The following is a 22,826-nucleotide window of genomic DNA, read 5'->3' on the forward strand; positions in this document are numbered from 1 at the left end:
TCTGCACGGGACGGCTGGACACATGGTCTCTCCAGCCATGTGTCCAGCCATGGCTTTAGGCCATGAGGGGTCCCTTCTCGGCAGCCCCCACTATCTTCGGGGGAAATCCCAGGGTCTCAGCCTCAGTGGCACCTGCGCCAGCCAGATACAGCTGGCTGCCAGATCACCCTGTGACCTCTCTGACACACCCTCCAGCAGCTTTGCTGGCCTTGTAAGGGCTTCTGTGGAAGAAGCAGATGGGCCTCTCTGAAGATGTACTTTCTCATACATCTGTATCTGAGCATCGCAGGACACGCATGGTCTAGTGGGTGCTGGGGACCCAGGGGGACGCCGGCTGGGACCAGCTTCAAGTGTTTGTGGTATCCAGCCCATCCAGACCCCAAGTGATGCATGTGAGATAGCAACTTGCCAGGAGGGAGGTGATAATGCCCCATGCAGAGCTCCCACTGTGGGGCCTGCCTGGAGCACAGCCAAGGACCTGGGCACCCGGGGTCTGATTCGGAAGGCAGGGAGTTTGTCTGGTTGGTCCTGGCTCTAGCCCTCACACCCAGAACCACACCAGGTGAACCCAGCATACACGGTGGTCACAGAAAAGATGGGAATCCCAGTCTGCCTGTCGTGGACCACTGAACCGGTTCACCCCGTCCAAGTGAGGTAGCTGCAGCACCACTCAAGAAGTGCCCTTGGTGAGGGTTCTCTAGCGTTCACCTCCTGCCCACATGCCAGCTCCCCAGAGAGGCCTGCTCCCAACCAAGGCCACTTCCTCGCACATTCTCCTCATTAACTTCCTCGCCACATGGACTCTCTGAAATGACCTGCCCAAGCTCCCTTCCTCCTGCATGCCTGCCCCTCCTCTGGCTGGAACTGGGGCTGGACAAGTGGACGGGCCCATCCCTGCAGCAGCAAGCTGGACATCACTAGTGACTAGGGGAGGTGGGGGCCCTGAGGGGGCAGTGGCTCACTGTGGCCTCAGCAGGTCTGGGCACTGGCTCCAGTGAGGGACTCACTCTCTCCCGAGGCCGGTGCAAAGGAGCCCAGACTTGGAGGTGAGAGACCTGGCTCCTTACCTGACCCCGCGGCGCACGCAGCATCCCTCGAACGGGGACCTGGAAGGGGCAGTGGGCCCCCAGGGGCAAGACGACCCAGGGCTGCCCAAGGAGGGTCAGACGGGCGCTGCTCGGGGAGGTGGAAGGGGGGGGGACGGAGGGTGAAGCCCTGGCGATCCCCAGGATTGAAGGAAGAGTGGGAAGGAAGAGGCTCGGGGGGAATGAGCCAGGGCGGTGCAGCAGGTGCAAGGTGGGGGCGTGGGCAGGCGGTGCAGCAGGTGCGAGGAGCGGCGTGGAGAGGGAGGCCGGGGCCCGGGAAGGACTGCGGGGCCTCACGCGGTGCCCAGCCCGCGGGTGTGGTGCGGGGAGGAGCCCGCGCTCCGGGGCCCCCCGGCTGCCGCCGTCCCGAGTGCCCCGCCGGCTCCCCGCGACCGCGGCGGCAGCACCGCGCACCCCTGAGGCCGCGCGCGGGCGGGCGGGGCGGGGCGGGGCGGGCGGTCCGGAGCCGGGAAGCCGGCGTGCGCGCCCCCGAGCGCCGTGCGCGGACCCGGCGGGGGCCCGGCCCGGATGGCCCCGCCCCGGCCCCGCCCCGCGCACGCCGGCCGCGGCCCGCGTGACCCTCCCGGTTGCAAACAGTGCGGTCAGCTGACTCGGCAACTGCGCCGTCATCCCGGCTATAAGCGCACGACCTCGCGGCGCTGCGCTCCGACCCGGCCGCCGCCACCATGCAGCCCCCCAGCCTGCTGCTGCTCGTCCTCGGCCTGCTGGCCGCGCCCGCCGCCGCGCTGGTCAGGTGAGGCCCCGCGACCCCCGCGCGCCCCCGGTGCCGCCGTGCGCCTCGCGGGGCCTCGTCCAGGGCTCCCGCCCCCCCGCGGCCCTCTTCTCCCCGCCTTGGAGTCAGCCCCGGGGGGCAGGAGGCTGCAGGAGGGAGGATGCGGGGACCCGGGCTGACCGAGCCCCCAGCACAGGTGGGGTTGCAGTACGCGCCCTCCGCGCCCCGCGGGTGCAAGTCTGGAGACCCGGTGTGCGTCCCACGCCGCCCCCCGCCGCCAGCTGTCAACTGGGCGTGGTCACACTCGGGCGGACCCAGGGGCTCCTAGCGCAGGGCTCGGCCGGACCCCCTCTGACCTTGGGGGCCCCCAAGTGTTTGGGAGACAGAGGGGAGCTACCCGGGGACAGGGCCTGGGGCTGGGTGAGCGCCGGCCGGCACCGGGCTGCACCAGGCGTCCCCGCCGGCACCGCCTGCCCCTGCAGGGACCGCGCCTTCCTGGGCCTGGAGGCCCGTCCCCTGTACGGGGGCCTGCGGGGGGCCTGCATCAGGGCTGCGCCCGGCGCGCCAGCCAGCCTGAGGACTGGCGCCACCCCCCCTCCCACTCGTGCAAGGCAGCCTGCTTTCCCAGGTGGGGGAGGGTGCAGTGGGCCAGCCCCTCCTGCTCCCGCACCCACTCTTGCCCCCCCAGGGGCCTGTGTGCCTGGCCTGGGAAGGCATCCTTCCACCTCTGCTGTGGGCCTTTGGCCCGTGCGCAGGTGGGTGAGGCCACAGGGCCGTGAGAGCTGGCTGGGGGCCGAGTGGACTCAGCCTTGCCAAAGGGCTGTCCTGCGTGGGCTTCACCACGGGCTTGGCTTGGGGGCACGTCGCCCCAAATGGAGTCTTTGTGAGGATCCAGCTGCAGGGCTGAGCCTACCCTGCTGCCACCCACAAGACCCCCACCCCCCACCCCCCAGGGCAGGTGGCTGTGGGGAACCGAGTCTGCCGCCATGTGGGGTAGTCAAAGCAGAGCCCTACACGCCTCTTCCAAGACGTGTGGGACCAGTGGCATCAATGCCTGGGTTATAGGAGGGCGTGTCCCCTTCATCCAGGCAAGAACCTTGGACTCTTCCAGCCTACCAGGTCTTGGGCAAGAGTCCCATCTTCCTGAAGCACGCCCTTGGCTTGCCAGGAAGGGCCAGCTGTGACCTTGAACTCCCAAAACCCCTGGGCTGGGAGGACCTTTCATCCAGCTGTCTGCATGTGCTCTGGGGTGCTTTCCCGACCCGCCTCCTGCACCCGTCGGAGCAGGGTGCCAGCTGAAACCCGGGAGGAACCAAGGATGCAGGCCAGGGGAGGCGACCCCGGGCACCTGACCTCAACCCCTGGCTCTTTCTGCCCAGGCTGACCGCCAAGGCTGGGAGGCAGGGGCTCGCAGTGGGGGTGCCATGGAGTGCCTCAGAGGAAGGCAGACCTGAAGGCACAGACCCCCTGCACTCCGGCGCAGTCATTGCCTTCCTGGGGTCTGCACCGTGAGAGGGCAGAGGACACGCCAGCAGGAAATGGATTCACTACTGCATTGGCAAGGGCCCTGGAGGGAGACAGGGTCATGTTGAAGGATGGCCAAGGAGGACTTCTCAGATGTGGTAGCATTGAAGACCTGTCCAATGGCCAGGCGAGAGCCAGCCCGGGAAGGCACACAGGGAAACTGAGGGCATGTCTGCGTGGGGTCTGTGTGGAGAACACCATGATTCCCGAGGGCCGAGTGGATGGGTCACCTCAGAGGGCTTTGGGCAGAGGTGACACTGATGCCCCCAATGGACCCTGCAGGCCGCTGTCCCAGAAGAGACCTGAGCGGGCACAGTGGGGACGAGGGGTAGGGGGTGCTTCTGGAGCTGCCAGTGGCTGAGAGTGGGGGGGGTACAGAGCAGACCTGAGGAAGCTGGGAGCCCTGATGAACCCTGCCCCCTCTTCTCCACAGAATCCCTCTGCACAAGTTCACCTCTGTCCGCCGGACCATGACAGAGTTGGGGGGCCCCGTGGAGGATCTGATTGCCAAGGGCCCCATTTCAAAGTATGCCCAGGGGGCGCCCGCAGTGACTGGGGGACCCATTCCTGAGATGCTCAGGAACTACATGGACGTGAGTATGGCGGTTGTCCGCTTGGGGCGGGGACTGGGCTGGCAGCTAGCAGTGATTCCGGCAGGAGATGGCTTTTAGGGAAAGTTCTGTATGGGCAGCCAAGAAACACTCTTCTCAGCTCCCAGCCACCTGTGGCTCTGCAGGATTCACCTGCTCAGGGAGGGGTGGGGCCTCTGCTTAGCCACGCCCTCTCCTCCTGGCCCTGCCCCCCCTCCCTAGGACTCCCATTTGTGTCCCCCTGCTGGACCTGGTCCTGTGGGGGCTGGCAGGACAGGTGGGGTGTCCGGGGCTCCCCCGCCGTGCTGTGACATCCCCCAGTGCGTATTACTGACCATTAACATCAGGAGTCGTCTCGTTCCTGAGGCCAGCCTGCAGGAGTGGGGGACAGGGTCACTCTCTAAGGATAAGCAAGCTCTGTCCAGGGCCATGAGCTGGGGGTAGAGGAGCCTAAATCAGACCCAGGCCCTCAGAGGCTGCAGGGTCCTTGAGCTCGGGTCACCTGGCCTGCCTGCCCAGGCATAAATAACTATCTGCTCTGGAGCTTTTTTTGTTTTTGTCTGTCCTGCTGGAAGGCCTGGAGCCACCCATGACCCAGTCATGCCTTCTTTTCTTCCTCTTTGGTCAGTGGCCAGTCCTGATCATGCCCAGTGCTCCTGGAGGGGCAGACAGGCTCGAGGTGGGATATTTTGTAAGCCCCATAGTAAGCTGGGGCTGGGTCAGCCTGGTCCCAACTCTGGGGTCAGGCCCTGGGACCCAGCCTGGCAGCCCTAGAGCTACCCCTGATTGGCAAGGACCTAGCTCTGGTCCACTTGGGTTTGGGACAGGGGGCCGTGCCCTGTGACCTGTCTGGCCAGAGCCCCAACGGTGCTAAGAAGCTATGGCCTCCTAGGCATGTGACTTGCCCCGGGGGGCGGAGGGGGGAGGGCGGAGGAGCGCCTGCCTCGAGGCCTGACTGACCAGTTCCTGATCCCCCAGCTCAAGCACATGTGTACACACATAGGCACACACGGAGATTCGCTGAGTCATCCCCCAGCCCCCCCAAATCTGGACACTTCTGCGAGGTCATGAGACAGCAGCTGCTGGCTCTCCCCGGAGCCAAGTGTCAGGAGAGAGATTCTTGGCTGGGATTGGACCCGGAATCCCATGGTGACCTGGGCCCAGGCTCCCTCCCTGGAGAGGGGGTGCCCAGGCAGGCAGTGCTCACATCTCACATCCAAGTGCCTGTGTCCTCTGACCTGCGAGAGCACCTAAAGATGGGGTTTCCCTTTGAGGCTCAGGGGGGCTTGTGCCCCCTTCATGCTCCCCTGAGCCGTGGGTCAGTACCTGGGGCTTCCCCCGGGCTGCCCTCCTCCCCTGTGTGCCAATGGAGAAACTGAGGCCCAGACTAGTGAATGTAGAATGTAGGTAGTGAGAGATTGAGCCTACACTTCCAGCCTCCAGGATGTACCTCCTCCTCCCTTTGGCCACCAACGCCTCAACCTAGAAGTCCTCCAGGTTTGACCCTATGGGGCAAGGGCAGGGAGAGAATGACGTGGCCCCCGTCGTGAGGAGGAAGTCTTCCCTGCTGGGGCCCCGGGGAGCTGAGACAGAGGGGTCTTCCAAGTCTCAGGGAGGACCAGCTGATGTGACTGCTGCTTTCATCTCTCAAAGGGGTGGTTCTCCGCCACCCTGATGTGGTCAGACAGGAGTGGAGCTGTGCCCAGGGGCCTGGGAATCCAAAGTGCCCAAGGGTATGAGGACCAAGGGCTGGGGAGGGACAGAGGGTGTGGTCAGCAGCAATAGGTCTGGACCTTGGGTGTCCCTTCTCTGTCTTGAGTCTTCCGGAGTCCGGCTCCCTCTTAGGCCCTCTGGGGACATGGGTGCCCTCCCTGCGCAGCCTTAATGGACCCTGCTCCCCTGCCAGGCCCAGTACTACGGCGAGATCGGCATTGGGACACCCCCGCAGTGCTTCACGGTCGTCTTCGACACCGGCTCCTCCAACCTGTGGGTCCCCTCAATCCACTGCAAGCTGCTGGACATCGCCTGCTGTGAGTCAGGGTGCAGCCTTGTGGGGCCGGAGGAGGCAGGCAGACTATGGTACCCGGCCCCCACCTCACACGGGCGTGTGTTCCCCCCAAGGCTCTGGGGCCAGCAGGGCAGGCCTGGGGCTCTCAGTGGCTCTGCCTCAGCCCTTCTTGGACACCATATGACTTCTGCCTCTGAGCCACACCAGCCAGGCCTGGCCCCTCCACCCTGCCGCAGGGCACCCCACTTTCTGGGTGAACCTGTTTGTGCCAGCCTGCCTCTCTTCCAAGGATGGGGCAGACCGGTGCTGGCTGAGACCAAGGCTGGGGGGTCACGGGTCCCCCCAACACTGGGGGAGTGGCTTGGTGGGGGCCCCATAGCTGGTGGCCAGGGCCTGGCCAGGGTGGCGAGCTAATGGGCTTCTCGGCTGGCACAGGGATCCACCACAAGTACAACAGTGGCAAGTCCAGCACATATGTGAAGAATGGCACGTCCTTCGACATCCACTACGGCTCGGGCAGCCTCTCTGGGTACCTGAGCCAGGACACTGTGTCGGTGAGTCTGCGGTGAGGCTGCCTCTGGGCCCGGGGATGCTCAGACGGCTTGGCGACCCCAGCCCCAGCCCAAGGTAGGGCAGCTGAGCCAGGATGGCAGAGACAGCTTGAGCGAAGGCTGGAGCTGAAGAGCCTGGTGGGCTGCGCTGGGCAGGCCTCGGGAGCAGAGCTGGCCCCGTGTGTCTCGGAGTGTGGGGACGGCCAGGAGGGCTATAGGGGAGAGTGGGGCCACCAGGATGTGGGCATGAGAGCTGTAGGTGGGAGTCCGGGACCAGGACCTGGGGAGTGGTTAGCAGCCAGCCGCCGGGCGGAGGAGCCAGTCCGAGGGGCCTGGCTTCTGTTATGATACCTTGGGTTTGAGGTGCCTGCTGGGCCCTGCGGGCTAGGCCTGGAGACACGGACAGGGTCCCGCCACTGCCTGGGGACTTGGGGTCGGGGAGGGCAGAGACATGCTGGGAGCCCTTGTCAAGGACGCTGGAGGGCCTGCTGCGCACCCTGCCTGCAGCAGAGACTGTTTGGGGTGAGGCGGGTGGTGGGCAGGCCTTTAAGGGTTCTGCTTGCACCTCTGTGACCTCTTGGGGTGCCACTTACCTGGAAGGGTCTGGAACAGGGCAGAGCAGAGCCCCCTCCCAGCCCCAGCCAGACCAGAAGGCGGCAGGGCATGGCCAGGGTCCAGCCAGCTGGGTCTGTCCCTTGTGTGGGGGGTGGGCTGGGCCATGGTGGTCGGGGACCTTCCTGCAAGGGCACAGCCCCTATACCCACCTGCCTTATGGAGTCCCCTACTCCTGTCTTTGAGGGCCCAAAACAGGATGTTGCCTAGCATACTCCCTGCTCCCGGTGTCAGGGTGTCAGCCTCAAACAGCCGTTTGTCCCCACATCCTGCCCTGTGTCTTTATCTGGTGGTTGGCTGGTCCCAGGTGGGGGAGGGGTGGCGGGGCCTTGAGTCTGCTGAGCTGGGTCATGGGGTCGGGTCATGGGGTTCCGGCAGCCCGAGGGCCGGGGCAGGCCTGGGTGGGGCCAGAAAATCAGGGCTGAGCATGGAGCCTACCCCTCTGTCCTGACGACCGTGGACACCCACGTCTCTGCCCCCAGCTGTGTCCCACCCGGCGTCACCAGCCCTTCCTTTGGGGTCCTCTGTCTTGAGTCCTGGGTGCGTGGCCCTCTGACCCCCACACCCTGGCCCACAGGTGCCCTGTAAGTCGGCTCTGTCGGGCCTGGCTGGCATCAAGGTGGAGAGGCAGACCTTCGGGGAGGCCACCAAGCAGCCGGGCATCACCTTCATCGCGGCCAAGTTTGACGGCATCCTGGGCATGGCCTACCCCCGCATCTCCGTCAACAACGTGCTGCCTGTCTTCGACAACCTGATGCAGCAAAAGCTGGTGGAGAAGAACATCTTTTCCTTCTACCTGAACAGGTGGGGTGGGAGGGGCCCAGAGCTGTGTGGCTGAGCACAGGGGGCTGGGGCTGTGCCTCCCTGGCCACTCACCAGGCACCAGGCCTCAGGCTGCGGCTCCTGACCTGTGGCTGTGACTGGAGGGGGTTCTGACCACCCCTTGACAGACGAGCGGGCGGCTTTCTGGACAGGCTCTGGGGAGCTCGAGCTGCAGGCCCAGGCTCCCGCGCAGCGGGCCTCACCGCTGCAGAACCAGACCCTGGTCAGGGGTCGTGGCAGCTCCTCCTGGGTCAGCCCAGCCTTCCCGAGGTCTGATGGTGGGCCGATGTGGCCCCTGGATCACCGACAGCCCGGAGGGGACAAAGCTGTGAGCCCTGGTCTGTGGTAGGACCTCTGGAGGTGAGGGACCTGGGGGCTTTCCAGGGAAGGTGACCGCCACCCCCCTGCAGCTGCACCGAGTGTTCTGGTGGCCCCACACAGAAGGGTGGGTGACCTGTGTGCAGTGTCCTGGAGAAGGAGCTCCTCAGTCCCCCCAGGGCGGTGCCAGAGGTCCCGATGTGGGTGTGCCCAGGGTGGAGGTGTGGGCAGTGTGAGCAGATGGCCCACGCTGCCTGTCACCATGCTGCATGCCCCCTCCTCACCCCACAAGCCACTTGCCCTCAGGGTCCAGCCTCAGGCACTTCCAGCCAAATGCCAGCCCCAAACCCTCCCCTCCTGCCCAGCCCCAGCCCTCGGCAGTGAACACTCCACCGCTGCTTGAGGCAGAGCTGTCCTCGGGAGGCTGGATGACCCCACACAGGTGGACCAGGGCGAGGGATTGGCCAGGCCCAGGCGCAGGGCTCCCTGGGTGAGGGGGTGATGGGGCAGGGCTGGTGTGGGGAGCACCCAGGAGGCAGCCGTCTGGTCTCCACACTGATTTTGGAGGCAGGGGGAGAACTGGACATCACAGGTGTAGAGGGAGGATGGGGTTTGGCCTGGTGCTTCTGAGGGGGAGCAGCCAGGAGGAAGGTGGTGTGCTCAGACACGGAGTCTAGAGGGGAGCCAGGAGGCCGGAGCAGTGTGAGCTGAACACGAGAGCTGGGTGAGGGTGAGGACATCCTGGGGAACACCCGGCACAAGGCCCTAGGAAAGGAATGAACTTGCTCAATTCTTGGTGCTATGCAATGCCTCCTCCTGGAAGCCCTCCCGGGTTCTTTTTTCCTCTGACAGATGAGGTCCCCTTCCTTGGCTTCTAGCTTTCACTTCCCCATTTGCCAGCTGGCCTGACCCTGGCCTTCTTCAGCTGGCAGACCAGGAGCCTCTGCGAGCTGAGCAGGAGCGCGGCCTGCAGGCCACACCGGGTGTGGGATTGGAACCCCACCCATCAGGGAGAGGAAGTCCTCTTCCTTCTTGTGACCCCTCTGGAGCTTCCATCCCTGCAGCCCTACCCACCCCTTCTGACTTGGCCACAGCCTGTGTTTGTCCTGCCCAGCGGTCAGGCTGGACCCACGGCCGGTGGCTGACTCCGCTTTCTCTTCTCCCAGGGACCCCAATGCGCAGCCTGGGGGTGAGCTGATGCTGGGTGGCACGGACTCCAAGTACTACACGGGCCCCCTGTCCTACCTCAATGTCACCCGCAAGGCATACTGGCAGGTCCACATGGAGCAGTGAGTGCTGGGAGGGGCCCCACTTGGTTCTGCCGGGAGCGTGCTTTGTGTGGGGGACCCTTGCTGCCCTCCGTCACCAGGTCTCTAGCTACAGCCCTTGGGAGCAGGGGCTCCAGCGTGGAGACGGAGAGATGGGGCAGGCTGAGCCTGCACCCCACCAACCCTGGATGTCCATTGCTACCTCCTGGCGCCCCACTGAGCCCCTGGGCCCTCAGCTCGGGGCCTCCTCCGCTTGTGGCTTCTAGGCTGGCACCTAAAAGGTCACCTGCTCTTGGCCTCTTGAGCTCTAGCAAAGCTGTGGCAGAGGTGGGGGGGTGCCTGAAGGAGGGGACTGCCTGTCAAGGCCCACCCTGAGCCTGAATGCAGGCCGGCATGTTCACACCCCTTCCCCGCAGGGTGGATGTGGGCAGCAGCCTGACGCTGTGCAAGGGGGGCTGTGAGGCCATCGTGGACACAGGCACCTCCCTCATAGTGGGCCCCGTGGACGAGGTGCGTGAGCTGCAGAAGGCCATCGGAGCTGTGCCCTTGATCCAGGGCGAGGTGAGTGGGCCGGGCAGCATGGGCAGGGTGCCTGGGCCACAGCCCCCTACACCACACCTGAGCTGCTCTGTTCTCTCTCCCTCAGTACATGATCCCCTGTGAGAAGGTGTCCACCCTGCCCGATGTCACTCTGAAGCTGGGCGGCAAACTTTACAAGCTGTCCTCAGAGGACTATACACTGAAGGTCAGCACGGGTGGGCTGGGGGCGGGGCAGGGGGCGGGGCTGGCCACAGGCCAGGTGCTTACCACCCTGGCTATCCCAGGTTTCGCAAGGCGGGAAGACCATCTGCTTGAGTGGCTTCATGGGCATGGACATCCCCCCACCTGGCGGGCCTCTCTGGATCCTGGGTGATGTCTTCATCGGCCGCTACTACACCGTGTTCGACCGGGACCAGAACCGGGTGGGCCTGGCCCAGGCCACTAGGCTCTAGCCGCCTGCCCGCTGGAGAGGAAGGAGTCCAGCAGGAGGAGGCCAGCTGCCCCACCCTCCCGGCCGCCCCTGCCACACACACTCACGCTCAAACTCACACTCATAACCCAGCTCCGCAGGCGCCGGCCTGCCGGGCTCGCCGTTCTGTTCTGTGGTTTTCCCCAGCCCTGGTTACAGAAATGCTGCCTGCCCGCCTGCCCGCCCATCTGTCTGTCTGTGCGATGGGGGGGGGGGGGGTGGGCAGCAGCCAGTAGGCTGATCCAGAGCATGGAGCCCCTTCACTAACTTGGAAGCCCCAGCCTGGCTTGGCAGCCGATCAGTTGTGTGTCCCAGGACCCCTCACCCAAGTAGTTCCTCCTCCTGCCCCCCCACCCCCTGGTCTGTGCTTCGGGCCCGGCTGCCCAGGCAGGACCTCTGGGCTGAGCCCCCACCCCGGGCCAGGCTGTTTTCTGGGTTCCTGCCCCTGGCCTGGGGTGGGGAGCTGGGTGCTGCTGGCCCCACCTGCCTTCCTGTGTAGGCCCATCGAGGAAGGGCCAGCCAACGCCTAGGACAAGCAGGAAGGAGCAGGAGCAGGAAGGGTCGGGCCAGGGGACAGAAGCCAGCCTTGTGATGCCGTTGGAGTCATTCTGGAGCTCGACCCCAGCTAGGAAGGCATTGACTGGTCCAGGGTCAGGGAAGGAGGGGAGGGGGTGGTGCCGTCTACTCTGCAGCTCCCCACTCTTGAGCGGCCCGGAGCCAAAGTTGACTTGAAAATACAGTTGTTTGGGCCTCTTTTTTCTGTGTTGGCGTGTTTTGTGTTTGGTGGGAAGGAGCTGGTGGGGCTGGTGTGAGCTGTTGTTGCAGAGAGCTGACTCACAGCCAGGCGGGGGGAGAACGTTTGGAGGTGCCCTGGCTCCCAGACCCCAGCCCCCCTGCCCTGCACAAGGGACCTCACCAGTGGAGGGCTGGCTGGTCCTGAGGCCTGGGGCAGTGACCAGCAGGATGTGGCCTTGGCAAGAGGCTGCAGGGCAGGACTAGGCAAGGTTGCCAGAGCCTGCAGTGGGCACAGTGTTCAGGGCATGGCCCAGGTGAGTGCCTGCCATGCATCCCTGGGGAGTGTCCCACCAGTGGGGCCCTGGCCTTCCCCGGTCCCCCCAACCCCCCATTAGAGCCTAGGACAGGAGCCTCCAGGGTGCTGATTGCAAGTGGGCAACCTGCCTCCCTCTGGGCCTCCTGGCCGGCACCTGCATGCCGTCTCTGCAAAGCAAGCCGATGTTGGACAGGCCAACCTGGGGGCCTGAAGTCTCAGGGTTCAGGGATCCCAGTTCGGGATTCCTGGGCTGCAGCGACCTCCCTGGTGATCTGGCCTCTTGGGAGTTTGCTGAGGCATACTTGGAAGCATCTGCCAGGAGGACAGGAGGATTGAAAGGATAAATAGGAGTTTGTGAGCCCTTGGGATAGAATACTCTCTGGGATCAGCAGCTCTAGACTCTTGTCTAGAGCCCACTCCCTGCGGGTGTAAAGGCAGGGAAATGGCAGCTATGACAGACGTCGCCGTCCTGGTGCCTTCTCAGCCTTCAGGGCTGTGGCTGTCCTTGGCCCGGCCCTAGGGGTCAGGGAACTGCACCCCAGCACTGAACCCCAGCTGGCACCTTTAACAAACACTCAAGCAGAATTGCAAGGAGGCTCATAAACATGTGCCCTGTGTTCTCTGCACTTGAAATACGAGCAGGGAGCAGAGCTGCAGGACCTGGCAAGGCTGCTGGGGAGACAGTGTCACCCAAGCCTTTGTGCGCGCGGACGCCTGGAGTCAGAGCCGGCCAGGAAGAAGGCAGCCCCTCCCCAACACCCCTGTGCCTCCTCCCAGCCTGGTCTCACAGGGCTACCTCCACCCTGCACACCCTGTCCCCTCTGGTCTGGGACACAGGGACAAGCACAGCTGGAGGCCCCTGCCCGTACTGAGATGCTGTGTAGATGAGCATAGGCTGAAGCCTCCAGACCCCCAGCCAACAGGGCCCAGGACCAGTATGACTGCCCTGGGCTGCTGCCTGGGAGCCTCTGGACCCTAGACTCTGACTCCGGGCTCAGATCCAGCCCCTCTGACCCAGCCCTAAGCCTCCGGTCTGTCTTTAGAAGGTGGGTAATAACAGGGCACTCCTCGCCAGGGCTTTAGCAGATCCCCACGGGGAGCCCAGCTCAGCGCCTGGCACTGGTCCTGGCTGGCCTGCCATGCTCTGCACCAGCCCAGCGGGCCCCGGTGGGCATTTCCTGCCTCTTGCCCTTGTCTGGAGGACACCCGACCTGAGTCAAGTGCCTTCCCTCACCTACTGGGTGGAGGCCAGCAGGGGCTAAAGTACCCTCCCCCCTGCTGCTCTGGGCTCTGGGGCCCTCAGAGAGGCAGCCTCAAGACTGCCTGGAGCAGAGGGCCCTGACTCCACCCTGGGACCTGAAGCAGGCTCCGGTGGGCCGGGCGCCCCTTTCCTGCTGCCTAAGGACAAGCCGGACTCTTGTTCCGACCAGCCACATTGGCCACTGCCTGCAGCCTACCTGCCTGGAGTGGCCCCAGGACAGAGCCTGGGGCAGGTGGGGCAGTGCCCGGCCCCGGGAGACCTGGTGGCATGGCGTCCAGACCGCAGGTAGGCTCCGTCTTAGGTCAGGCTCAGCCAGAGGCCTGGGGGTCCAGGTGCCTGTTACTGTGGCCCTTGGGAAGGGGCCAGCGAGGGAGAACTGACTCCTGGTACCCCCATAGTCCCTATCCTCCCTCAAGCCTGTGGGCTCTTGGACTGGGCCTGGCTCCACTGAGAGTGTGGCCAGGATGGGGTGGTGGCCCCAGTGCTTGGTGCTGGGGAGCCCTCCCACTCACGGAGGGTTTTATCAACCTCCTGGAGGTTCCTGGGGTTCTTAACAGCCACCAATGAGGCCTGGCAGGGTGGCCGGGGGCAGGGCTAGAAGGGGAGGGTTCGGGGAGGGGCTGGGGCCTATCCAGAGAGGTGGGTTCCCAGAACCTCAGACGCATGCAGAGGTCAGGGAGAGCAGGGGTGGGCAGAGGATTGCAGGACAGCAGCGGCCCCGAGAAGACCCAGGCTCGGAGGAGAGGCTCGGGGAGCCAGGGGAGGCTGGTTGAGCTAGTCAGGGGGAGCTGGGGAGGCAATCTAGGACCACCGCACATAGGTGCAGCTCCCAGGGAGCTTTGGAGGGCCTGGGGTCTGTGGAGGCTGGTGGGCTGGTGAAGAGGACCCAGCTCAAAGGGCACCGGCATGGCAAGGTGGGTCTCCAGGAGACACAGAGAGGGCCAGGGCTTCTTTCTCCCTTGTACATGGGACTCACTGGGACTTGTGCAGGAAGGAAAGGTTATATGGGGACAAGTATGAGAGAGAGAGGGCCTAGAGGGAGGGCAGGTCCCCGGAGCAGGCTGGGGCTGGGCCAGTAGGCGTGGGTCAGAGGAAGGGACATCTGCAGGGAACACAGCCCAGGTGGGACAGGCAGGCTGGCAGAGCAACATGGGCAGGTGAGTGGACTTGTCTCCAAGGAGACAAGTGTCATTGGGGGGCTTGGAGGAGAAAATCTGGCCCCATGCTTAGAGGGGACCAACCAGTGAGAGATCATGGCCTTTGAGGCCAGACTCAGTGAGGGATGCAACCTCAGGGGTAGGGCCTGGGGCTCTGGGCTGGGGTGCACGAAGTCAGATCTGGGGAGAGGGGGTCAGGAGCTTCCACGGGGGTGGGGTCAGAAAGGACAGGGCCATGCGAGGGCACCAAGGCTCAGGGAAGGCCTGGACTCCGTGGACCCACAGCTGGGGCCACAGGGAAGGGCAGGACTGTACAGAGGTGCTACAGTTGGGGAGCTGGAAGGGGCTTGGTTGGGGATAGGGGTATGCGCGAAGGGGAGCAGGTGGGGTCGGGATAGCTGTGGGGATGTGCTGGGAGGGGCACCGGCTGGGGTACCCGGGCTCTGGGGAGGGTGGGGGCTCCGCCAAGGCAGGACTGAGATGTGAGGAGGGGAGGCCAGCAGGAGGATGGAGATGCCCCCTCCTGGAGAGGCAGAGGCCAGAGGGGCTGGGGGCTCAGCAAGAGGGAGGCCCAGGGAGGCGGGCGGCTCCGCCGGGCGACTGGGGGTGGCAGTGGGGGAGGCCCCAGCCCCGCGCGGCCCCGCCGGCCCTGCAGCCCCCGGGTCGGGCTTCCGGCCGGCGCCCGGGCCCCCACCCTGCGGGCGGAGGAGGCGGGGAGGTGGCTGCGCCCGCCGGCGCCCGTGAGTCAGGCTCAGGCTGCAGCCGCGCGGCCGGCCTGGCGCTGCGGAGGGAGCGCAGGAGCGGGGACAGAGCGCCGCCAGCCCCGCGCTCCCCCCGCCGAGGCTGGGCCGCGGGGACACGGAGCGGCCGGGCACACAGGGGCCGCGGGCCGGCGGAAGGACGCGCGGACGGCGGCGCAGGGGTCGGGCCGCCCGCCGAGGAGCCACCAGCAGGTGAGGGCGCGCCGTCCGTGCGGCTGCGGCAGACCCCGGCGGGGACCCCCGGGGGTGCAGGGCGCCGCCGCCCGGGTCCCCGGCTGAAGAAGTGCGCGATCCGCAGAGTGTCCTTGCGCGTCTGGGTGGCACCGGCTGGGTGGCTCCCTGCGAGCGGGCAGCGCTCGGGGTCCTGGCCGCCCGCTCTGGGCCGGGGTGGGGGGCGGGGACGACGCGCAGGAGTTTGGGGCGCCCGCAGCGGCCGTTTCCATACCCCGGCGATCCATTGCATCCGAGCCCGCGTCGGCTGTGTGTGTGCACGCTGCGTGTCACAGTGCGGAGCTGTTTACCTGGAAGCATCTCAGCGCACGGGTGTGCCCCGGGTCTGGAGAGCCGTTAGTGCCCAATGTGTCAGCGGGTGTCAGCCTGCAGGTGCTCCAGAGAGCTCTGCTCGGTGGCCAGACAGTGGCTGAGACGCTGTCATTGTGGGTTTGCGTGCCCTGTGTGTGCCAGGGTGTTTGGGATGGATGCTGGCGTGCTCTGTTTATTGCAACAGCCTGTCGGTCGGGGCATTGTTGGGTATGGGGGGGGGTGTTGCTGCTGTGTGTCAGTGGGTGAATGTTTGTGCGCAGATGGCAAAGTGATGAAAAGCCCCCGATGCTTCTGCCAAGGCTGCTGTGAAGGGCTTTGGCATCAGGGTGGCTGGGGCGGGTGGGGGAGGTGAGTGGCAGCCTGGCAGCTGGCTGCCTCGGTGGGGATTTCCATCTCCTTTGGGGCTGCTCGTGAGTCCGCAGGGGAGATGCTGCAGGACGACAGGGCAAGCCCTGCAGGGCGGGCAGGACCTGGCTCATTCTTCCTCTCCTCCTCCCTCCAGGCCCAGGGCCCCGGCCAGTGCCCAGCCCCGCTGGGAGCCCCGGCCAGCACCACGGACGGCGCCCAGGAAGCCCGAGTCCCCCTGGACGGGGCCTTCTGGATTCCGAGGCCCCCAGCAGGCTCACCCAAGGGTTGCTTTGCCTGCGTGTCCAAGCCCCCGGCCCTGCAGGCTCCAGCGGCCCCGGCCCCTGAGCCCTCAGCATCGCCCCCCATGGCGCCCACCCTGTTCCCCATGGAGTCCAAGAGCAGCAAGACAGACAGCGTGCGGGCCTCTGGAGCCCCCCAGGCCTGCAAGCACCTCGCTGAAAAGAAGACCATGACGAACCCCACGACAGTCATCGAGGTCTACCCAGACACCACCGAGGTCAACGATTACTATCTGTGGTCCATCTTCAACTTTGTCTACCTCAACTTCTGCTGCCTGGGCTTCATCGCACTGGCCTACTCCCTCAAAGTGAGCTGGGCGGGGGCGGGGGGCAGGAGGAGTGGGTGCTGGCAGGTGGGGGCCGCCTCATGGGATCCAGAGCCACATGGGCACTGGCTAGCTCTAAGCCAGCAGGGAGGGGCTGCCCGTGCCCATGCTGAGCTGAGGAAGCTGCCAGGGTGTCTTGACAGGGCTGAGGGGCCACAGGACTGCATTCTCTACACAGCCCGCTTAGTCGTTGTGGAGCAGTCCCAGGGCCCGACATCCTGTCCTCTGGGCGGGGGTCATGGAGCTGCCCCTGGGCAGGTGGGGACGGAGCCAGCACATTGGTGAAGACCCTTGGAGCCCTTGCCCTGCTGACAGGAGGACGGTGCAGAAGACCTCCTCCAAGCCCTCAGAGGGAACCTGAAACCAGGCAGGCATTCGGGAGGCCACGATAGACGGGGTCTCTGATCAAGTCCCTGCTTTCTGCCTTCCCACTCTTATGGTTTCTAGACTGTCCTGGTGGCCAGGGTGCCTGGGGAAAAGAGACACAAATATGTCCCATGCACCCCTGACCCCACACCCTGAGTGGGCACAACTTCCAGAAGCCCCTCATTGTTGTGAGAGGAGCTGGCTGGGAGCAGAGCTGGGTGCCAGGCAGACAGGACCACATGTCCCCGGGACAGAGCGGGAAGGAATGGACCGAGCTTGCAGGAAAGAGGCTGTGACCCACTCACATTTGAGGTGGAGAGCTCTGTGCAAGTGTGTCAGGACTGAAGAGCTCTGGGCTATCGGAGCCCAACCAGCAGGACCCATCTCCCTGTCACTCCGGAAGGGCTGGGCTCGCGTCTAGCCAGATCATCACTATCCATGGATTTGTGTGTCCAAGACCAGGTGCACTTTGCTGATTGCAGGGGCCCAGTGACTTGGGGGCAGTAGGGTGGGGCTGCAATGGAACATGGGGGCTGGAGGGACAGGAGGGTCTAGGCCAGGGAGGCTGGCCCGGGAGGAAGGATGGAAGCTGGACAGCTCTGCCTCTGTGCATCTTTCAGCCCCACCCCTGCCCCAGGCATCACACTCCCTGGCCACCTGGCTTTCTCCGCCTCCTGACTCATCATCAGCATCACCCACCACCAGACGCACCTTCGCCTCCAGGCCTGTGTACTGAGCTCAGGGCTCCACCATGTGTGAGTGAATGAGTGTGTGTGTGTGTGTGTGTGTGAGTGCATGTATGCATGAGTGTGTGTGCCCAGGAAGGTGCGAGTGTGCATGTGTATGAGTGTGTGTCGGTATGGATGTATAAGTATAATTCCACATGTGAACATGTGTGCATGAGTATGTGGCTGTAAGTACACGAATGTGTATATTTGTGCATGTAAGTGTATCACATGTGGGCTTGAGTGTGTGTGTGTGTGTATAGGTGCAACTGTGCTTGTGTATGAGTGTGTGCATGAATATAAGTGAGTGTGCCTGTAATTAAATGCATCATGTGAGTGTGCATGTGGGTGCATGAGTGTGTGTGCATGTGTGTGCTGTGAGGGCAGCAAAGGGAAGGGGTCCCTAGAAATTAGGGGATGGAGGTCCTGGGCCAACCTCAGCTCTGGCTCTACTGGAACAGTGCCAAGCAAAGGGAACAGTTGTGGGGAGGCTGGTAGGCAGCTGGTGTGTGGCTCTGCCTCCCCTGGTGCCCTCTTGCCACACCTTGACGATGGCCTGTGGACATGGGCTCCTGTCCGGAAGCTGTCCCCTCCTCCCCTTGGCTCGGCTATGGGCACCGGTTGGCACAAGGCAGGTCCATCTGGTGCAGGTTGTAGGTAGGTCACAGATTTCTGAATGGTGCAGGATCTGCACTGGGGTGGGGGTAGGTGGGTAGAAATCAGTGCTTCTGGGGGGGGCAGAAGGGAGCTCACTATGACGCCACCCTGGAGCTGTTCCCCCATGTCCTTCCTGGGGGACAGCCAGGGCAGCAAAGTTCAAGGCTTACCAGGAAAGGAGGTGCAAGGTGAGTCATCTCTGGCCGGGGCAGGGGGTGGTCAGAACTGGCTGGCTCGGGTTCCTGCAGCTGGGAATTTGTCCATCTGTCCATCCACTGCATGTCTCCTGGCCCGCTGCACCCTACACCATTTGTGGCTGGTCATGGGCACTTCCAAGGGCGCCTGACAGACTTGGGGTCAAAAGGCCTTGGCCAAATTCCCAGCCTGGTCCTTAAGAGCAGTGAGCTCTTAACAAGCCACCTTCAGCTCAGCTCATTCCTTCATCTGGTCACAAAACAAACTGAAATGAAGCGACTTTTTTTTTTTTTTTAACTTACTTATGATAGTCACAGAGAGAGAGAGAGAGGCAGAGACATAGGCAGAGGGAGAAGCAGGCTCCATGCACCAGGAGCCTGATGTGGGATTCAATCCCGGGTCTCCAGGATCGCGCCCTGGGCCAAAGGCAGGCGCCAAACCGCTGCGCCACCCAGGGATCCCTGAAGCGACATTTAAGCAAGCACTCACGAGCAGGGCAGAGGCTGGCGTTCAGGGTTGGGGGGGGTGGTGGTGTGAAACAACATTGTGTCTCTGTCTGCCTTCACCTGTCCGTCCACCCATCAAACCATCCGCCCACCGTCCCCGCCCACGTGGGCCAGTTCAGGCCAGCGCAGGCTGGGTCAGCCACACACAGATTGCAGCCTTATATGGCTCAGCCTAGTGTCCGGGGGAAAAGAGACACAGAACGCCAATTCTCCACACTCGCGGTAGGCATGAGCTGCTCCTAATGACCAGCTGGCTCCCCCTTGTCAGCCAAGTGAGAGCCAGGATCTTCATCTCGGCATTCAAGGCTTTTTAAGATCCTTTCTCAGCCATTTCCTAGCCCGACTAGAGGCACCCTGCCCCAGCCCTTCCGTGAGCTCACCTCGGTTTGCAACATGCTGCTCCCACAGCCTGAGGGGCTGTTACGAAATCTAGGTCTTCCATCCACAAAGACTCCACTGACTCACTCTGGCTGAGCCCTCACGTCCCATCAGAGACTCTGTGACCCCGTCATGGCTGCCCACCCCACCAGACCCACGCTTTCATCTTGCTGTCACTGGTGCCAAGGCAGGGCTGACCATCAGAGTGGTCAAAGGATGTTGTACGAATAGGTGGTTGGACAGAGGACACCTTTGTGGACGAAGTGTCCCAGTGCTTCAAAAGAATACTTCATTCCTGATTTGGGACAAGTTTGGAGTCGGGTGTGGGAGACTTATGGGAGGAGGCACCATTTTCGCTGGGCGAGGGTGGTTAAGGGGACAGGTGCTCTAGATGGAAAAAACGTAAACCAGGACATGAGGGTGGGGTGATCTGGGAGGATTGCAGGGCCACCATCTTCTGTGGAGGACGAGAAGATAGTCCTGGAAAGCCAGCCATGGCCATGCAGTGAGGATTTGGAAAACTACATGAGTTGTTTGGATTTCATTGTGTGGAAGACACAGAAGGGAAAGATGGTCAGAGCTGCAAAATCTGCAACCAGTGTGGAGGAAGGGGACAAGAGAAGCCCAGAGGCAGAGAAAAGTTAGGGTCTCAGTGTGATGGCCAGAAAAGGGAGCTCATGGCTTGAATTAGGGCTGGGAAGGCAGGCAGGAGGGGAGGAGCACATATAATGACATGGTGGCTGCTCAACCCTGGCTCAGAAGATTGTGGACTTCCCAGTAATGAAAGTGAGAAAGATTGATTAAGATGGGGGAGACTGTGCCAGTTTTTGTGTATACATATCTGCCCACTACCTGCTTCCTGAATATCAATATCATCCACCCACCCATCCAACCATCCATGCATCCCCCCATCCCCCCACCCACCCATCTATCCATTCACCCAATTCACCCACCAACCCAACATTCACCCATTCATCCACCAACCTACCTGCCCATTCATCCACCCATCCACTCACCCACCCATCCATCCACCCAGCCATCCATCCAACCATCCACCCACCCACTCAGTCACCCACCCATCCACCCACCTGCCTGCCCATCCATCCATTCATCCATCCACCCACCATCCTTCATACACCAATCCATCTTCTTTTATTCCCTTCAACTCATCCAAATAGTCACCCAACCCTCCATTCATCTGTGTTTATACATGTTCATCATTCTTCCTCCTCCCTTCCCTGTCTTCCCATCCCACCCCACCTATTTTATACATCAGTGCACTTAACTATTCATCTAACATCAATTTCTCAGTAAATTTCTCCATCTTACTTACCAATTCTACCTATCAGCCATCCATCCATTCTCTGACCCAATACATCAATACATCAATACATCAATACATCCACTCATCCTTCAAGCCATCTACCATCCCTTCTCTCCTCTAGCTGAGCCATGTGCATCCATTCATCATGTACCTGTCTTCACACTCATCCTTGCTCACCCCCACTCTATTACTCCTTAAGTCATCTCATCCATCCATGCAATCGTTGCACTATCTTTTTTGTCTATTTTCCCTCCCTTCTCATCCATCCACATATCCAACTACACTTCTTTGAACTTTGTGGAAGAAGAAAGTATTGAAGAGAGGGAAATCCTAAGATTTATCCCGGGTGACGGTGACCTCCTCCTGAAGAACATCTCTTCACAACCAGAGAATCTTGGAAATGGATGCAGCTCTCCCCACTGTCTTTCCAAGACTTCCTGGGCTCCAACCCACTCCCTGCATCTTAACATCCCTTCCCAGAGACCACGGGGACTGCCACCGCTTCTGTTTATGCAAAGCACCTATTCTCAGATAATCCCTGTTAATTTTAGATCAGAGAGACCGATCAGAGTAGAGCACACTTAAATCCTCCATTGATCATACAACTCTCTGAGACCAACTTCCTCCTTTATCTTATATATCCATTTATTGATTCCAGCTTTATGAGATACAATTGACATGCAACATTGTATAAGTCCAAAGGATACATTGATTTGTGCATTTGCATACATTAATACATGATTTGATACACGTACCTGCAACAGGATGATTGCAATAAGGGGGTCTGTTAGCACGTCCATCATCTCACATAATTTTTTATAATAAATTTATTTTTTATTGGTGTTCAATTTGCCAACATACAGAATAACACCCAGTGCTCATCCCCTCAAGTGCCCCCCTCAGTGCCCATTACCCATTCACCCCCACCCCCCGCCCTCCTCCCCTTCCACCACCCCTAGTTCGTTTCCCAGAGTTAGGAGTCTCTATGTTCTGTCTCCCTTTCTGATATTTCCCACACGTTTATTCTCCCTTCCCTTATATTCCCTTTCCCTATTATTTATATTCCCCAAATGAATGAGAACATATAATGTTTGTCCTTCTCCGACTGACTTACTTCACTCAGCATAATACCCTCCAGTTCCATCCACGTTGAAGCAAATGGTGGGTATTTGTCGTTTCTAATGGCTGCATCTCACATAATTATCATTTTTGAGGTTTATAGTTTTTTGGTTGTAGGAACACTTAAGATGTGCTGTTAGCGACTTTCAATCAAATAATATTTTTTCCGATCCTGTTTTGTTTTAAATAATTTCAGACTTACAGAATAATTGCAAAAAGAAACACAAAAGAATTCCTGTATGCCCTTTGCATAGATGTTCCCAGTCCTAGGCATTTCCTTCTCTCTGGCCGCTGGCCTCACCTCCTCCCTCTGGCTGCAGGTTCGGGACAAGAAGCTTCTCAACGACCTGAATGGAGCGGTGGAAGATGCCAAGACAGCCCGGCTGTTCAACATCACCAGCTCTGCCCTGGCAGCGTCCTGCATCATCCTTGTCCTCATCTTCCTGCGGTACCCACTCACCGACTACTAAGACCCCACCGGGCACCGCCGGCCGTGGAGACAAAGCACTGAGACATGTTCATTTTCACGACTGATGTGATACGGGATGCCGTGTGGGGCAGAGCAGGGCATGTGCCCTGGAGTCCCCCCTGAAGCTGTGAACCGGGCAGCGAGGCCGTCAGAAGCTCTGTATAGTACAGGGGCAGCGAGCTTCGGGCCGGCGCACCCTCTCTGCCTCCTGACCCTCTGCCTCTGCCTGTTTCTGGGGTCTGTGGGTGTCTCCCTGCGCTGCTGCACCCTGGCTTCCACTGGCTGCCCTCCCTGACCTCCTGTGCTCCCCTCCCAGGCTCCTGGGGCCCCTCTGACCTGACACCCAGCAAGAAGGGCTTCTGTGGGAGCTTCCCAGTTTGGGGGGGCTGCCAGCATCTGGGGACTCACTCTATCTTCCCTGACCCCATCTCCTCCAAGCTGTGACCCTGCTCAGAGCTCTTGTATCTGTGAACTTTCAATAAAATACCTGTCTGGCTCCAGCCCAGCCTCTGTCCCACAGCCGGGCAGGGTATGGGGGGAATTTGGCGGCTTTGGCAACCCCACTGTGTTGCTGCCTGGTGGTCCAGGCCCCCAGTGCTGACTGCCGGGGAAGGTTTGCTCTGTGACCTGGCAGCCTTCTGCCCACCATGCAAGGGGGACTGAGGGGAGCTTTGGCAGAGAGAGCCCCAAACACCAGCCCCCTGAGATGAGGCAACACAAATATAGCTGGCCACCTGGCTGTTAGAGCAAAGAACACCAGCGCATCCCCCAGGAGGGGACCGAGCCCTTGTGGCACAGGGTCATGGCTGGTCTGGGAGACC

At 62.0% G+C, this 22,826-nt stretch overlaps 2 protein-coding genes across 2 annotated transcripts; both read left to right on the forward strand.

Annotated features, from left to right (window-relative positions):
- Window positions 1-1,676: 1,676 nt before the first annotated feature.
- CTSD (cathepsin D) lies at window positions 1,677-11,276 on the forward strand. The gene is made up of 9 exons (XM_077862898.1): window positions 1,677-1,839; window positions 3,776-3,935; window positions 5,839-5,962; window positions 6,376-6,494; window positions 7,681-7,907; window positions 9,410-9,532; window positions 9,928-10,072; window positions 10,158-10,256; window positions 10,336-11,276. The coding sequence occupies exons 1-9, from the start codon at window positions 1,772-1,774 to the stop codon at window positions 10,501-10,503; spliced, it is 1,233 nt and encodes a 410-aa protein (XP_077719024.1). The 5' UTR covers window positions 1,677-1,771; the 3' UTR covers window positions 10,504-11,276.
- A 1,808-nt stretch (window positions 11,277-13,084) lies between these two features.
- IFITM10 (interferon induced transmembrane protein 10) lies at window positions 13,085-22,505 on the forward strand. The gene is made up of 3 exons (XM_077862899.1): window positions 13,085-13,117; window positions 15,796-16,248; window positions 21,857-22,505. Exons 1-3 carry the CDS (start codon window positions 13,100-13,102, stop codon window positions 22,004-22,006), a joined length of 621 nt encoding a protein of 206 aa, XP_077719025.1. The 5' UTR covers window positions 13,085-13,099; the 3' UTR covers window positions 22,007-22,505.
- Window positions 22,506-22,826: the final 321 nt, after the last annotated feature.

This window comes from Canis aureus, chromosome 21, assembly GCF_053574225.1.
Source record: "Canis aureus isolate CA01 chromosome 21, VMU_Caureus_v.1.0, whole genome shotgun sequence".
NCBI lineage: Eukaryota > Metazoa > Chordata > Mammalia > Carnivora > Canidae > Canis > Canis aureus.